The 16,879-nt window shown below is 39.2% G+C and overlaps 1 protein-coding gene across 2 annotated transcripts; it reads left to right on the plus strand.

The window, feature by feature from the left end:
- Window positions 1-367: 367 nt before the first annotated feature.
- Window positions 368-16,592, plus strand: si:ch211-266g18.9 (transforming growth factor-beta receptor-associated protein 1). 2 transcript variants are annotated; one of them, XM_014209979.3, is made up of 13 exons: window positions 368-433; window positions 625-1,366; window positions 1,781-1,975; window positions 3,253-3,407; window positions 4,243-4,325; window positions 4,509-4,853; window positions 4,960-5,017; window positions 5,251-5,394; window positions 5,552-5,692; window positions 5,807-5,966; window positions 6,268-6,689; window positions 6,834-6,933; window positions 15,187-16,592. In XM_014209979.3, exons 2-13 carry the CDS (start codon window positions 679-681, stop codon window positions 15,219-15,221), a joined length of 2,526 nt encoding a protein of 841 aa, XP_014065454.3. In that variant the 5' UTR covers window positions 368-433; window positions 625-678; the 3' UTR covers window positions 15,222-16,592. The 2 variants fall into 2 exon arrangements, with proteins under 2 accessions (XP_014065454.3, XP_014065453.3); XM_014209978.3 differs by having other exon boundaries at window positions 6,834-16,592.
- Window positions 16,593-16,879: the final 287 nt, after the last annotated feature.

The following is a 16,879-nucleotide window of genomic DNA, read 5'->3' on the forward strand; positions in this document are numbered from 1 at the left end:
AAACTTGCTGTAAAATAGGCACAGCATATACTGTAAACATGACATCTTGGAAGAGCACTTGCTTTCCCATATTACAGAAAGGCCTGTTGCATTTCTATAACATTATGAATGTTGCACCTTACTAAACATACCCCAGTTTATACTGAATGTTCACCTACTGTTTCCTGACATTGTCCACTGACCACAAACCAAACACTACAATTCATTTTAAGTTTTGTGGCACGTCAAAATATAATTCCTCAACACAGATTGTTTTCATCCTTGTAAAAACGGTTTTATGGTTTAACTTGTGGTGGCATTGTGCAATTGTACTCCTAGGCTGAGAATAAGTGGTGTAAAATGCTGACACAGACTTCCTCTCAGGATGGGAGTCACATGATGAGGTCAAACTACACTTCAGATGAGAAGGGATTTCTAACAACACAAGATCGAGGTAAGGACAATTTATTAGAATAAATATGAATAGATATGTATCTAAACCTTGTGAATATACTTTTTCATTTGATGATAGATTTGAATTATAACATTGTGACAACATTGGTGAAATACATTTCCATTTTAAACTTTTTTGGGTTCAGTTGTAGATCATTGATGAAACATTATTTGCTTTATTTTTTTATCTAGAGTATTCTAATCTAATATCGAGAACAGCAGCATACATCAACAAATACAGTAGCAATGAGTTTGAAAGCCTTTACTCAAGTGCAAGTCTATGAAAAACTTCCCAACCCTAAAGAAAAATACAAATTCAGCATCCATAGCCTGGAGTGTTACGACAGAAATATATACATTGGAACCAAAGACTCATTGGTCCAACACCTTATCCTACCCAGCACCAGTGACTCGAAGGACTCCAGTCAAAGTCCTCGGGAGGGGAGGGTGAAACTGCTAGGCTCAAGCAGCCCAGTCACCCAATTAAGGGTGATACCAGTTCTCAATCACCTTCTGGTTCTGTGGGATCGTTCCGTTAGCGCCCTCAACATGTTCTCCCTAGAACCCCTTCCTTTCCTGAAGCGGATCCAACACGTGTCTTTCTTTGAGGTGTGTGAATCGGCACTGTCAACCTCATCGCAGTCTGTGTTTGTGGAGCTGGTGACAGCCTCTAGCAGAAGCAGAGTGGTCCGCATCCATGTTGTGGGGGTGGAGAGATGGGATTGTGTAAAAGAGGTGTCTCTACCCCAGGACCCTGTGGCCTTAGCTGTGGATGATAACACTTTCTGTGTGGCAACCAGTGACAGGTATTTCCTCCACGATCACAAGAGTGGAAGCACCGTTGATCTCTTCCCTCACAACCTGAGCAGGCAGAATATCATTGTGAGCACCGCAGGAAAAGGGGAATTCCTTTTAAATGGGCCCGGCTCCTTGGGTAAGAGCTACTGTCATGAAAACAATTACACTCACACGCAGCACATGCTCTGTACCCTTCAAAAGAATGCCTGTGGACAAACACATCAGACACCTTATAGACAGCTACTTTGTCTGATTTTATAGTCAAGCACTGTGCCTGTACATAATATAAACAACACCACACTAGTAGCTTATAATAAATAATTGGTAATGTTTATATCGCCATTCATGACGGCAGTGAACACAGAAGGATACAACTCCACTGCTGGGAAAAGTATAGATTTCCTGTTTTTACACATTTACTGTAAGATATCATTATAATCTACAAAATGAGTGACTAATATGTGTTATTTAAAATAACGTGTTGGTTGGTACAGTTTACGTATCTATAGGATATTTGTTCTATAGATGTACTATTATTTGTTTGCCACAGGCATGTTTGTCATGAAGAATGGCATATGCCAGCGGCCACCAGTGCAGTGGTCTGAGGAGCTGTTGGCAGCGGTGGTGTGTTACCCCTACATCCTGGCCCTGCAGCCTCAGGCTCTCTATATCTACAGTATGGTGGATCAGCATCTTAAACAGACTGTGCCTCTGCTTAGGGCCAGGGGCCTACTCTCAACAACAGGTACACTGTAAAACCATCCTGTTATTATAACTCTAAATCATTGTATAAACTGCATACAGTAGATTACGTAAATTACATTGCATTGCGTGAAAATATTCAACGGTTGGGAAATATTTGACGTATTTTGGACATTCTCGTAATATTTTATGTATTTTGGACTTTACCATAACATTTGCTATGTAAAATACAGTAGCAGTTCACTTACTGTATTTGTGAATTTTCTAAATATAACGGCGCTCAAAGAGCACATGGTTGACAAAATCAAAGTACATTCTTTAATGTAAGAAATATGTTATTTTTTGCTGTATTTCCAATGGCTTGTAACTTCCACCCCACAGAAAAAAGTACGATACAGTATTTTGGAGCGCCAAAACCTTTTGACCACTAGTGGGTGCATGGTATTGTTGTTTCTGGCTCATTAACATATTTTGAGGCATGCCTTGTGTGCCTTGTGATGTACCAAGAGTGCTGTACCAATTTAACTGAAATGTGCTAGTAGCGTCCTATCAATTAAATGTATATAAGCGACATATTGGAGTTTCCGCAAGTCTTAAACCTTTAATAGTTGTGTATTTGACATGTCCTTTGGTCTGTTTAGCCCTGTCACTATTTGGAAGCCTTTGTTAAGGCCTCTGGAATTGCAAGTGATACAAAATACGAAAATGTGGTCTTATATCACTTGCACTTCTGGAAGCCTTAACAAAGGCTTCCAAACTGGCATTCATTGATATTCTGTAATATGTAAACACATTACCTAGCAGCCAACCTGCTTGCAGCAATTCAATGTAATTACGGTAAAATACTGTAAAATACAAACCCCATTTCTCCACAATTAATTAAATTAATGAATTAACCCATTTGTTCATTAATTACAATTACCATAATACGATCACTGTAATGCATTATACTGTTGTTTTACTGTAACTTACAGGCAGCCAGTTGCCTGTAAGTTACCATAAAAACAACAGTAAAAAAAGATCACAGTAACGGTATTGAATACTGCAAAAATACAGTACGGTAACATACTGTACCTTTTTCTACGGTAATTTACAAGAAAGGGTTTACAGTGTATTGGACCAACAAATCAATCAAGCTGCCAACCAATAACACATTTACATTTTTATTCATTTCATTCATTCAGTCAGTGCTGATGACAATGTTTAATTGTGGTCATTCTGCATATTGTGGTGTGTTACCCCTACACCCTGGCCCCACTCTGGTTCGAATACTCTGTTTTGGGTTTCTGTCAGAACATGTCAATGTTATCCTCTCTTTAGAGGGTGTGTACATTTTTATGGAGAGAGAGATCATCGGTTTGTCCCATGTACCATTTGAGGAGCAGATCCAAACCCTGGTAAGGTATGAGAGAGTGGAGGAGGCATTGGGACTGCTTGGTGGAGTTCAAGCTCATCTTCCACAGGTTTCTTACAAGGTAATCACTGACAATAAACAAGATCTCCTTTTGACTCTGAATCAAATTGCCTAACTGAACACCAAGAATAAGAACTACAACTCTCACGTAATTAATCAAACATGGTTATGACTTTGAAAATGAAAGGACTCAGGACAGGCAGGCAAGTCGAACCCAGACAATGCAAGCTCTTGTACACAAGGGTTCTTACAAGGTAAAACACAGATTATAAACAGTTGAACAGATGATTAATCTCTCATCTTCCTTGACTCTTCCATCCTAGAAAATGAAGACAAAAACTAATCCAACTATTCACATACTACAATAGTCTAATCCCCAGGACTACAAGTTCAAAATTGCATCAGAACCGTATTCTATATTAGAGCTTTATAACTGATGTGTAGACAGCATTAAATATATTAAAACCCTCATAACATGGAATATGAATTTAATATTTCATCAGGGTAATCATGTTCATCAGTTATTGAGCTGCACATGGAGGTGTATGATGAAATGCAGCATGCACCAAGGCAACAGATGGTATCAGAGATTTATTGGAATCGTGGTAGATTCTCAAGTTATAGGTCAAGGGTTGAATTGAGGTTTCTTGAATGAATATGCCTTCTGTTCATTACTTTTTCATTATACTTTCTCTGTCTCGAAAGCATTGAAATCTGGGTTTGTGGGTACTAAATTTAGATATACATTAACGTGTTGCTCTTAAGATTTAGCTGCAAACACATTAACTTCAGCCCCAGTGACTTGAGAAAAATAAATTGATTTAAAATATGCTTATTTTTAATATGTACCAGATCTTAGAAGATATTTGATTTTACAAATGTATTTGATTTGACAGGAGCTGCATAAGATCATCACTTGCATGGATGGATTCATTAAATTCTACCAGGAGTCTTTTTCAGAGGCCAAAGAACTTTTTATGTGAGGACAGTCCTTTTCCACATCTTATTTTCAGTATGGACCCCTAATTTAAAGAAACTACCTTCAATCATAGTGAAAGTAGATAATGTCAATAGCATTATTTATTGCTTTGTTATAACAGTTTGCATTATTAGTTCTGCTGTCTGTTGAAATGTTTCAATTATTCATTCCTGTTTTCGACAGCAAAGGTGAGTTGGACCCTAGAGAAATCATCAGCTTGTATCCAGAGATGGAACCACTCTGTGAGACCTTTCATTCCCAGCTGGTCAAAGTGAACAACGCAAAGGAGCTCTTGGCACTACGGCAAGAGGACAGGACCACATTTCAACAGTATCTAGACTTCCTGGGCGATTTCCTAAGGGTGGTTCGAGGGACGAAGCAGGGAGTTGAGTGCAGTGAGGATATCGATACTGCACAACTGAGAATATACACAGAGCAAGGTGACAGAGAAGACCTGGACGCACTTGTGTCCTCTCCCAATTCCTGCTCAATCGACAAATGTGTGCCTCTCCTTGAGCTGCACAAGAGGTGAGAATGGGTGGCTGTTCAGTATAAACTGAGAACAACATATTTGAATCTTGCAATGCTTCATTTAACATAATACTGCTATAATTTCATTATACTGTCATCTCAGATTTTTCACACTTGGATTACTCTACCAGAGTCATGGTCACCATATCAAAGCAATCCAGGTAATCTCTGAGTTTAGCATTCAATAAATAGATGATTTGCATTTATTTTAACCAGTCTAATCAATAGCATATTCTTTGTATCTTACTTTGTACCATATTTGTGTTATAAGACAGTGAACAATGATATAATGTAGTTTCTGCTTAAATTAGGATTTCAGACCATACTGAAAATAAGATGTGTAAAAGTACTGTCATCACAAATGTTATTTGGCCTGGTTCTCACAATGTTGCAGACTTGGGTGAAAATTACTGATGGGCAATATGAAGACAGCTCATGTTCAAATGTGTATGAGCACATTGTGAGAACTCTCAGTCGACTAAAACAGAAAGACGTCGTTTGGACGTTTGCAGACTGGGCTCTCCAAAGAAACCAGGAGGTATCTGAGTATCCATATAGCTCAACTGTAGAGGGCAGAGTTATATGATAAAAAAGTATAAAAATATTATAATTATAATAAATAACATCATTATTTGATCGGAACTATACCTCATGTTGACCTATTTTAGTGACATTTCTTTACTGTAACTTTTAAGGTTGGAATACAGATTTTCACAAAAAGAGATCCAGAAGACCAAGACACATTTGCACAGGACGATGTCCTCACTTTTTTAAAGAAGTACTCTCTAGCTTTGATGTTGTTCCTGGAATTTTTGGTCCATGATTTGAAAAGTGAGGTTGGTACCACCAGTATATCAATAGCACCACACCACTTTTACCCATAATAAACTGTTGTTTGAAATTAATTAAAGGCACATATTTGTATCCCCCCTCTTTTTATCATTTCTCAGGAGGAGAAGCATCATACCCTTTTGGTCACCGCATATGTCACCCAGATACTCAGAGCCTTACAGAATGGAAAGGGTACGGATTCAGATGGAGGAATGACCAGAGATAAACTGCAACAGTTGCTGTGGCAGTCTTCCCTCTATGACACCATGACAGTACATGGTATGTGAGTCATATGGAAATGTATCATGCTTAATGTATGTAGGAAATCCTTACGTAACTATTTAATCAAAACTACTTAACAGGATAAATAGAATTATTACTCATGTTGTGCTCTAAGAATTGTGTAGCTTATTAAACTCCATATTCATTAGGATTGATGTAGCTTAATAAACTTCATATTCATTCATCCACAGTAACAATATTTGTTTTTTCTTCTCTCTAGAAACCTGATTCCCAGGTTAGATTGAATAGTATATGTGATTATTGTTTTATAATAATATAAGTATGACTGATATTACAGAGGCCATCCAGCCGACAGTCCTGCACATAGAGAAGGCCATCCTGCTCGGGAGAGATGGTGACCACAATCAGGCCCTACAGACCTTGGTCCACAAAGAGAGAGACCTCCAGGTTGCAGGGGCCTACTGCAGGAGGGCTGCTGGATGGCAGGAAAGGGAACTGGAACACACACTTTTCCTCACCCTGCTCCAGATCTACCTGGGCTCCAATGAGCTAGCAAGTGCAGCTGTGGACCTGTTGAATGCCAATGCTGCTGCTTTTGAACTGGAAATAGTCCTTCAGGTTCTGCCGGATTCCTGGTCTGTTCAGCTGGTCTCCCAGTTCCTGTTGGGGTCTCTTAGAGGGACTTTCCATCAAAGACGAATGGCAGGGGTAGAGAGGGGCCTGGCCCAGGTAGAACTCCTTAGACACAAGTACACTTGGGTGAGCACATGCTTCAATATTTTCTCAGGGATGCACTTGCTTTATTTATAATGGGAATCTTCAGGTATTCATAATGTGGAAGTAGACTCCATTTTATTAATACATGTTATGCATTGCATTAATATTCATCTCTTGTCCCCTCAGGCCCAAGCCTCAAAAAGAATGCTGAAATTGGATAAGGGTCTGGTGTGCAATACCTGCCAGAAGGATCTCACAGAGCCAGAGTTTGTGTGTAGTCTTAGGGGTGAGCTGATTCACACTAACTGTGGAAGCTACACAGAGTAGCTTCCACAAATCCAATGCAAGTCAATGGTACCTATATTAACATTTTCCCATTTCACGTCAAAATCCTCTATAAGTAACTTCATTCAGTTAAAACAATCCATTTTTAGATACTTTAGGATGATTTGGACATAATGCGCAAAAATGATAATGATTATAGGTACCATTGTTTTTTTTATTGAACCTTTATTTAACTAGGCAAGTCAGTTAAGAATACATTCTTATTTACAATGACGGCCTACCTGGGAACAGTGGGTTAACTTTCTTGTTCAGGGGCAGAACGACAGATTTTTACCTTGTCACCTCGGGGATTCGATCCAGCAACCTTTCGGTTACTGGCCCCACACTCTGACCACTAGGTTACCTGCCGCCCCAAATCCAATTATTTGCATTGAATTTGTGCCAAAACTGTTAAAAAGTTAGCATTTGAAACAGTGGCCAGGGAAACAAAACCAAAGCATGGATTGCTGTCATACCTTGTCTATAGACTGCTTACAGGGAAAGAAAACTAATATGCCATTTTGCAATTAGGATGAACTATCCCTTTAAGGCAGCAACATTTGACAGCTGTGCAAGGGGTGTGACGACTTCCACTAGGCACTGTGTCTGCTTCTTACCCAATCATTAGTTTAACCCCTGGTCGGGCTCGACATCCAGCGAAAAATCCTATCGCCATTAGCATAATGAAATGTAATATATATATTTTTTCAAATATAGGACTATGTTATATCGTTTTATAGATACACCTCTCCTGAATCGAACCACGTTGTCTGATTTCAAAAAGGCTTTACAGCAAAAGCAAAACATTAGATTATGTTAGAGGAGTATATCGTAAAAGTAGCCACATAGCCATTTTCCGACCAACCACATGCATCCCAAATAACCAAAAAACAGCTAAATGCAGCACTAACCTTTGACAATCTTAATCAGATGACACCCCTAGGACATCATGTTACACAATACATGCATTCTTTTGTTCGATAAAGTTCATATTTATATATAAAAACAGCATTTTACATCGGCGCGTAACGTTGACTAACTATTTTCCGTCAAATGCATCCGGTGAAACAGCGCTACAATTTACTAAATTACTATTCGAAAACATATTTAAAATGTAATATTGTCATTCTAAGATTTATAGATGAATATCTCTTGAAAGCACCTGTAATGCCAGATTTAAAAATAACTTTACTGGGTAATCACACTTTGCGATAAAAGGGGATGCGATACTCAGAAAATAGGCTACCATTACAGGTCAGCGCCATCTTGGAACAATCGCATATCAAATCTAGTCTTGTATACTATTGTCAATAATCCCTTACCTTTGATTATCTTCATCAGAAAGCACTTCTAGGGATCCCAGATCCACAACAAATGTATTTTCGTTCGAAAAAGTTAATCCTTTATGTTTCAATAGCTTGTTCTTGTTAGCGCGTTCTGAAGGCTGCACCAAAAGTCCGTCGTGCGCAGGACTCCACTTTCAAAAAAATGCATTTTTTATTTATTTAGGTTCGTTCAAACATGTCAAACGTTGTATAACATAAATCTTTATGGCCTTTTTCAACCAGAGCTCCAATAAGATTCAAGGGGGACGATTGCATTGTGTTTCAAAACGTTTCGAAAGGGGAGGGTAGCCAGGGGCGCCGGCGTCATAATGGTGATGGCCCTCTCCGTGTGACCACGTTCCACTGCGTCTCATTCATTCAGTTTTCACAGTAGAAGGCTCATCTAGTGGAAGCAATAGGAAGTGCTCAATGAACCATTGCTCACTGTGTGATTTACAGGCAAACTGATGAAGTTGAGTCCGCAATTCAGAATTCCACTTCCTGTTACGATCGGTCTCGGGGTTTTGACTGCCATATGAGTTCTGTTATACTCACAGACACCATTCAAACAGTTTTAGAGACTTTAGGGTGTTTTCTATCCACAAGTATTAATTATATGCATATCCTAGCTTCTGAGTTTGAGTAGTAGGCCGTTTAAAGTTTTATGGTGAATTCGCAATATACACTGAGTTACACTAAACATTAGGAACACCTCCTAATATTGAGTTGCATTCCCTTCTGCCCTCAGAACAGCCTCAATTCGTTAGGGCATGGACTCTACTAGGTGTCGAAAGTGTTCCACAGGGGTGCTGGCCCATGTTTACTCCAATGCTTCCCACAGTTGTATCAATTGGCTGGATGTCCTTTGGGTGGTGGACAATTCTTGATACACACAGGAAACTGTTGCACATGAAAAACCGAGCAGCGTTGCAGTTCTTGACACACTCAAACCGGTGCGCCAGGCATCTACTACCATACCCCGTTCAAAGGCACTTCAATCTTTTGTCTTTCCCATTCACCCTCTAAATGGCACACAAACACAATTCATGTCTGAATTGTCTCAAGCCTTAAAAGTCCTTCTTTAACCTGTCCCCTCTCCTTCCTCTACACCAGTGGTTCCCAAAATGTTTCTATTCCCGTACCACTTCAAACATTCAACCTCCAGCTGCATACCCCCTCTAGCACCAGGGTCAACGCACTCTCAAATGTTGTTTTTTGCCATCATTGTAAGCCTGCCACACAAACACTATACGATACATTTATTAAACATAAGAATGAGTGTGAGTTTTTGTCACAACCCGGCTCGTGGGAAGTGACAAAGAGCTCTTGAAGGACCAGGGCACAAATAATAATATAATAATAATCAATAATTTTCTTTCTTTATTTAGCCATCTTACATATAAAACCTTATTTGTTCATCAAAAATGGTGAATAACTCACCACAGGTTAATGAGAAGGGTGTGCTTGAAAGGATGCACATAACTCTGCAACGTTGGGTTGTATTGGAGAGAGTCTCAGTCTTTAATAATTTTCCACACACAGTCTTTGCCTGTATTTCGTTTTCATGCTAGCACGGGCCGAGACTCCACTCTCACATAGGTGCGTGGTTGCAAAGGGCATCGGTGTCTTCACAGCACGATTTGCCAAGGCAGGATACTCCGAGTTCAGCCCAATCCAGAAATCTGGCAGTGGCTTCTGATTAAATCACATTTTTTGCAATTATGATGAGGCTCTCTTGTTCAGATATCGGTAAGTGGACCGGAGGCAGGGCATGGAAGGGATAACGAATCCAGTTGTTTGTGTCGTCCGTTTTTGGAAAGTACTTGTGTAATTGCACACCCAGCTCATTCAGGTGCTTCGCTATATCACATTTGACATTGTCCATAAGCTTGAGTTCATTTGCACACAAAAAATCATACAATGACGGAAAGAGCTCCAACTTCTTAATCATAGCCTTGTCATCATGCAAGTGGTCAGACAAATGAAAATTATAGTCAGCGAAGAAAACCTTAAGCTCAACTCTCAATTTAAAAAAAAACATGTCAATACTTTGCCCCTTGATAACCAGTGCACTTCGGTATGTTGTAAAAAAACACTGCCCATATAATTTCATGATGCAGATAATAGACAAGAGTTCAGGAGCCTTGCTTTAACAAAGTTAATCATTTTCACTGTAGTGTCCAAAATGTCTTTCAAGCTGTCAGGCATTCCCTTGGCAGCAAGAGCCTCTCGGTGGGTGCTGCAGTGTACAGAAGTGGCTTCGGGAGCAACTGCTTGCACACGCGTTACCACTCCACTATGTCTCCCTGTCATGGCTTTTGCGCCATCAGTACAGATAGCAACACATCTTGACCTCCAAAGTCCATTTGATGTCACAAAGCTGTCCAGTACTTTAAAAATATTCTCTCATGTTGTCCCGGTTTCCAGTGGTTTGCAGAAGAGGATGTCTTCCTTAATTGACCCCCCATAAACGTAACGGACATATACCAGGAACTGTGCCAGGCCCACCATGTCTGTTGACTCATCCAGCTGTAACGCATAGAATTCACTGGCTTGTATGCGAAGCAGTAATTGTTTCAAAACAGCTCCTGCCATTTCACTGATGCGTCGTGAAACAGTGTTGTTTGATTAAGTAATTGTGTGTATAGTTTTTTGGGCCTATTCCACCAGCATTGTCCCAGCCAAATCTGTGGCAGCAGGAAGAATTAAGTCCTCCACAATAGTATGGGGCTTGCCTGTCCTAGCCACTCGGTAGCTCACCATATAAGATGCTTCTAGCCCCTTCTTATTCATGGTATCTGTTGCTTTTATACATGTCTTACTACTCGAAAGTCGTCTTTATTCTTGCTCAAAAAACTCCCGTGTCTTATTTTTCAAATTGTCATGTTTCGTTTCTAAATGTCTGCGCAAGAGTGAAGGTTTCCCGCGAGAGAGTAACAGTTGATGTGATTGGATGCTAATTATTTGACTAGGCTACCTGTATTTAACATTGTGTTGTTATTTCCTTGAACAGTAAGTAGATGGTTTAATTATATTTTTGGCAGTGAAACGAGGCTACTCAGGCGAGAAAAAAACTCACCCAAATGTATATCTCGTTGGAAAATATAAATGTAGTGTTTGAAAATGTGAAGATAAATGTAAAAATATAACATTTTAAATATGAATCACATTTTTATTTGGCGTTCCCGCAACGACATTGCGCGTACCAACCCCAGTTTGGGAATACCTGCTCTACACTGATTAAAGTGGATTTAACAAGTGACGTCAATAAGGGATAATAGCTTTCACCTGGATTCACCTGGTCAGTCTATGTCAAGGAAAGAGCAGGTGTTCTTAATGTTTTATATACTCAGTGTATAATATTTATTGCGTACTAACAGTGTCTGTGGACTCAGTGTAGTACTCCAATTTAAGGACCATTCACCAGACACATTCCTCAATTAGAATAATGTAAATAAGTTGTCTAAATAACAGAATTATACAATAACCTGTTTAAGGAAAAACACCATTGTGTCACATGCGTCGATGAAAGGGGACCAAAGCGCAGCGTGTTGAGTGCCCATCTTCTTTTATTAACGTAATAAAGTGAACACTTAAACAAAAATAACAAACCGAAAGTCAACAGTCCCGTAAGGCATACAGGCTATACAGAAAAACAACCACCCACAACCCACAGGAAAAAACAGGCTGCCTATCAGAGACAACTAACGACACCTGCCTCTGATTGGAAACCATACTCGGCCACACAAAGAAAAACTAACATAGAAAATGACAACTAGAACATATCCCCTGGAAACAAACAAACCCCAAAACACACAAAAACAACACCCCCTGCCACGCCCTGACCAACTACAATGACAAATGACCCTTTTTACTGGTCAGGACGTGACACATTGCCCATGATACAGCACGCAATGCACATGTTCACTGTGGTATGTCTAAACCATTTCCTTTAAAACCATAGACAGCAATAGTTATAATGTAAATACACATTGAGGACACTGTGGGACATACTGTATTCAATGATCAGACTGATATTTTGGATATGGAAACCACAAAGGGTAGAATTTGGCCATCCTGAATGGAATTTAACCATTTGGCCATCCTGTCCTGCTCTTGGTCTCCACCCTCAATTTCCACTGTGTACATTTACATATGAAGATGGAAATAGATGTGACAGTTTCTACTGCAGTTACTGTGTATAATTTCAACAAACAAGTCAGCACAGCTATCAAATCTTGGACATGGCTGAAAATAAAAGTGTTAATTGCTCTAAATTAAGGAAATACTCATTTATGTTGCAAATGAATTGTTCAAAAATAAAAACTCATTGTGTATAGAACACTAAATACGGTGTAATTCTGCAACCACTGAGTTTGCTTTGACATCAAGTATACCTCATTTTAAAACTCAGCTAGAAGGAAGGAGACATGTATCTATTTCTGTCACAATTAAGTAATTTAGGCTAATCATAAGTGCAAGTATTTCTTTATGCTCATAGTTTTTTGGAAAAGTGCCCAGGAGCAGAAGTCTGACATACATCTGGCAAGAGTTTTTACCACACTTCAGTTAACACCAGTGTTTTCACCTGGACAGAGGGCATTTTACTCTTGCACTTTTTATTAGGCCTAAGTGTGTTTCGACATGGTCAAGTTTCAAACCTGGCCTGGATGAGCTCTATGTGTGTTTTAGGTCTTAGGCAAGTCTCCCTCCTGGGTGGGTTCTGTTTAACACTGATTCTAGTTAAGCTCACTGACTGGCTGTGTTAGGCTGTGTCTGATGACCACTGGGTGTACCCTGCAAGGGGTCACTCTGGGACCATGTCCACTCCCCTCCTTTCAGAGACACCTCCTGGAATAATGCTAATGTTGTTTTGAATGCTTGTGCAACCCAACAAATGTTTTTTTTCATCTTTGATGTCCCCCAACAGTTTTTTAAAACAACTTCTACATAAGCAACAAAGTATCCTGGAGTATGGGTCTCACTATGATACAAAAAAGTATATATCTAAGGACAGATACTGCTTCAATATTGGAGTTAACTGGAGTACAATGACTTTTCCTCCTGTTGTTAATGGCCTGTATATGCAATCTGGTGCTATGTTACACGTGTGTGTGTCTGGGCAGGCGACAGCTCCCCTGGAGTGGGGCCCTGGATCTTTAAATGGCCCAGACCAGACGGTCATTTCACACATGAGGGAACAGGATGGATGCAAAAATCAACAGTTATAGAGCAAAGTATGGTTAGGAACCAGACATTGGTCTCCCATTATACATATCCACACCACAGACAAAGGAAGGAGGAAAAACAATAACATTTACTTCTTGTGCTTTTCTAAACGTAAAGGCACTCGGGATCTGAAAATGCAACTGTTTAGTTTTAGTGTGTGCATGCACCTTTATTGTTGTAGGCTAATTTCGGCTAATATCTTTACAATCCATATATTAGATTAGTTGTATAGAATCATATTCTCTATGAGCTGTCAGAGATCTGAGGTTCAAATGCAGTTCTCAGTCATTGTGCTTTTCTTCTGCAGAATTTGTTCCAATATATTTCCAAATCACAGGAGGTTGGTGGCACCTTAATTGCGGAGGACTGGCTCGTGGTAATGGCTGGGGCAGAATAAGTGGAATGGTTTCAAACACATGGTTTCTATGTGTTTGATGCCATTCCATTCACTCCGTCCTCCTCTCAGCAGCCTCCACTGTTCCAAATCTATTAATTGTTCCAGTTCCAAAACAATTCCAATCACATATTTGAACTGTTACAGGGAAAGGGACAATTACTGTAGTTTCCAATTTGGTAACAGCAGGTAGTTAAATAAAGGTTAAATATATATATATTTTTTTTAATCAAAAAATAAAACCCATGTGGAACCTATGTGAAGAATGAATATACGATGGTGTGCATCCTTCTCATTTTTAGACATTTAGCCACCAATTACTGCATCATGTCTCTTATGATGACTTGTTCTGTCTCTTAGTGATCACTGAAAGACAAGGCAAATCTTAATTTGCAAGTCTTGGTAGCGTTAATGGTAAGATTCAAGAAAACCTAGGATTGAACCTTCTTTAATTTCTACTATCCCTGACAAAACTAATGCTATAGCTGAGCACAGTAAGTACGTTAATAAATAGCCTTAAGGATGATCAAAACATATCTATTTTTTCCTTCTAAGGCAACTCTGTAATTTCCATAGCTTTCTTTAACTTTGGGTTTGGAGAAGTGGCACTCTGGGAAATGTGTAGTGTGACCCACTGGAGACCCACCCAGTCCTCCCGTGTCGAGACATATCATGCTTTATCATGTATGCCACATCTGATGGGTTGATCTCAAGGGCTTAGTATCGAATAACTGATTTTCTCTGTCCATGTTGAGGTGATATACTGTAAATCAGTTTGAAACACTTAGGTATATTATTATTTTAATATTGGCTCCCTCCCTGACTAGCATGATGGTGCTAGTCAGGGAGGGAGTTGTAAAATGGAACAAAAGGTTAAGCAATGAATATAACTATTGACGATACGGAGTGAAAAATCATTCCATGGCAATGTGAGTTGTATTTGAGGTGTACTCCCACAAATGGACCATGTTTATCTCTTCGGAGATCATGCCAGGATAAATTGTACAAAAATAGAAATAGCTGTTATAAACAAATAGTTTTAGTTCATTCCGTGTCCTGAAGTCAGCCATAAATCTGTTTATCAGCTACTTAAGTGATATTAGCTTAATGGTCTGTACTGTACATGTAATGGCTCCATTTTATACAAGAATAAGGCTTGGTTTATGGCAAATGACACCTACTGGCACCCTACCTGTTTTGCACAGGGCCCTCCATTGTTTGTTTTATCAGATTCTGTACCTTAACCCATCATTTCCTTTCCATTCAGAAGTTGTTGAGAGTCGGAGGATCTACAATGAGTAATTTTGAACGCAACAGAACCATTCAACAGGGCTATTCCTGAGGCAATGGGATCCACCTGGGTCCTGAATTGTCAGACGTGTTTCATGTCCACTTCTCATCTCTAGCTCATTGGGGTTTCTACACAGCAGAATCTCCAGTATTGAATCAACACTGATAGTTTTAAATTTAACTCTGGGCCAATGTGTATATGGGTCCACACGTTGCAGTGTTAAATTAACACTGCGCTTGGTGCTAACGCTGTTATGCTTTGTCAGTGTTAGGCAATAACACCTCATATAGTACTTTTAACCATTATGAATAGGTTGCTCAATGTTGGGTTAAGGGCATTACAATATTATTTACAACTCTTTATTTTCACATGTTCTTATATCAGCATTTACAAAGAACTGTCAATGGACATGCTCAAACTTGAATCTTCTACCTCTTTGTGTGGATTTCCCGGAAGACGAGACACTTTGTTACTCATTGCTGCCTTTCACAGTTTGGAAAGTGCATTACATATTTGTTCACAAAAAAGGGAAAAGGGAAATGGAGAAAAAAGGAAATTGCACTGTCATCTAACCCATATATATATATATATATATATATACACAGTACCAGTCAAAGTTTGGAAACACCTACTCATTCCTGGGTTTTTCTTAATTTTATTTCTCCATTGTAGAATAATAGTGAAGACATCAAAACTATGATATAACACATACAGTGGTTCGTCCTTTAAAAGTTGCAGCGTACTGCAACACAGCTTGCATGGCCAACCACTGGTACCATTGATGCTAGTTAGTGCTAGTTTGACCACCAGAAGGCATCTTTGAGAAGCATTTGATGGCCTTCAATAGTGGCTGCTCCCAAGGATGAACCAGACTTGTGGAGGTCTACAATTTTTTTCTGAGGTCTTGGCTGATTTCTTTTGATTTTCCCATGATGTCAAGCAAAGAGGCACTGAGTTTGAGGGTAGGCCTTGAAATACATCCACAGGTACACCTCCAATTGACGTCAATTAGCCTATTAGAAGCTTCTAAAGCCATGACATCATTTTCTGGACTTTTACAAGTTGTTTAAAGGCACAGTCAACTTAGTGTATGTAAACTTCTGACCCACTGGAAATGTGATACAGTGAAATAATCTGTCTGTAAACAATTTTTGGAAATATGACTTGTGTCATGTACAAAGTAGATGTCCTAACCGACTTGCCAAAACTATAGTTTGTTCACAAGAAATTTGTGGAGTGGTTGAAAAACGAGTTTTAATGACTCCAGCCAACTGTACCTGCTAATAGCCATAATGACTCTGTACAACGTGACTGTGTATGTTTGAAAGAGCATTTTCCAGTAAGCAACAATTTGTTTCAATAAACAACTTATGTTTCTGTAATTCAGTGATATTTATTCCCAAAGTAATTCGTTATGGATCCATAACTAAATAAACACATGCATTGTGAAAGAGTATTTTAATCATTATTTTATTTTACGAAAGCATAAAGATGCTGATAAAGAAATACAGTACTGTACAGTATATGCTTTTACATTTGGATATACATGTTTATTAGGCTACTGTGCAGTCTGACAAGTAAACATAGCCTACAGTACATATTGTTGTAAACATGGGAAGTGCCTAATTCCTTACATAAGGGAGAGCAGTCCATATCCAGACTTTCTCGG

The sequence above is a fragment of the Salmo salar genome, chromosome 09 (genome assembly GCF_965601325.2).
Source record: "Salmo salar chromosome 09, fSalSal1, whole genome shotgun sequence".
Taxonomy (NCBI): Eukaryota; Metazoa; Chordata; class Actinopteri; order Salmoniformes; family Salmonidae; genus Salmo; species Salmo salar.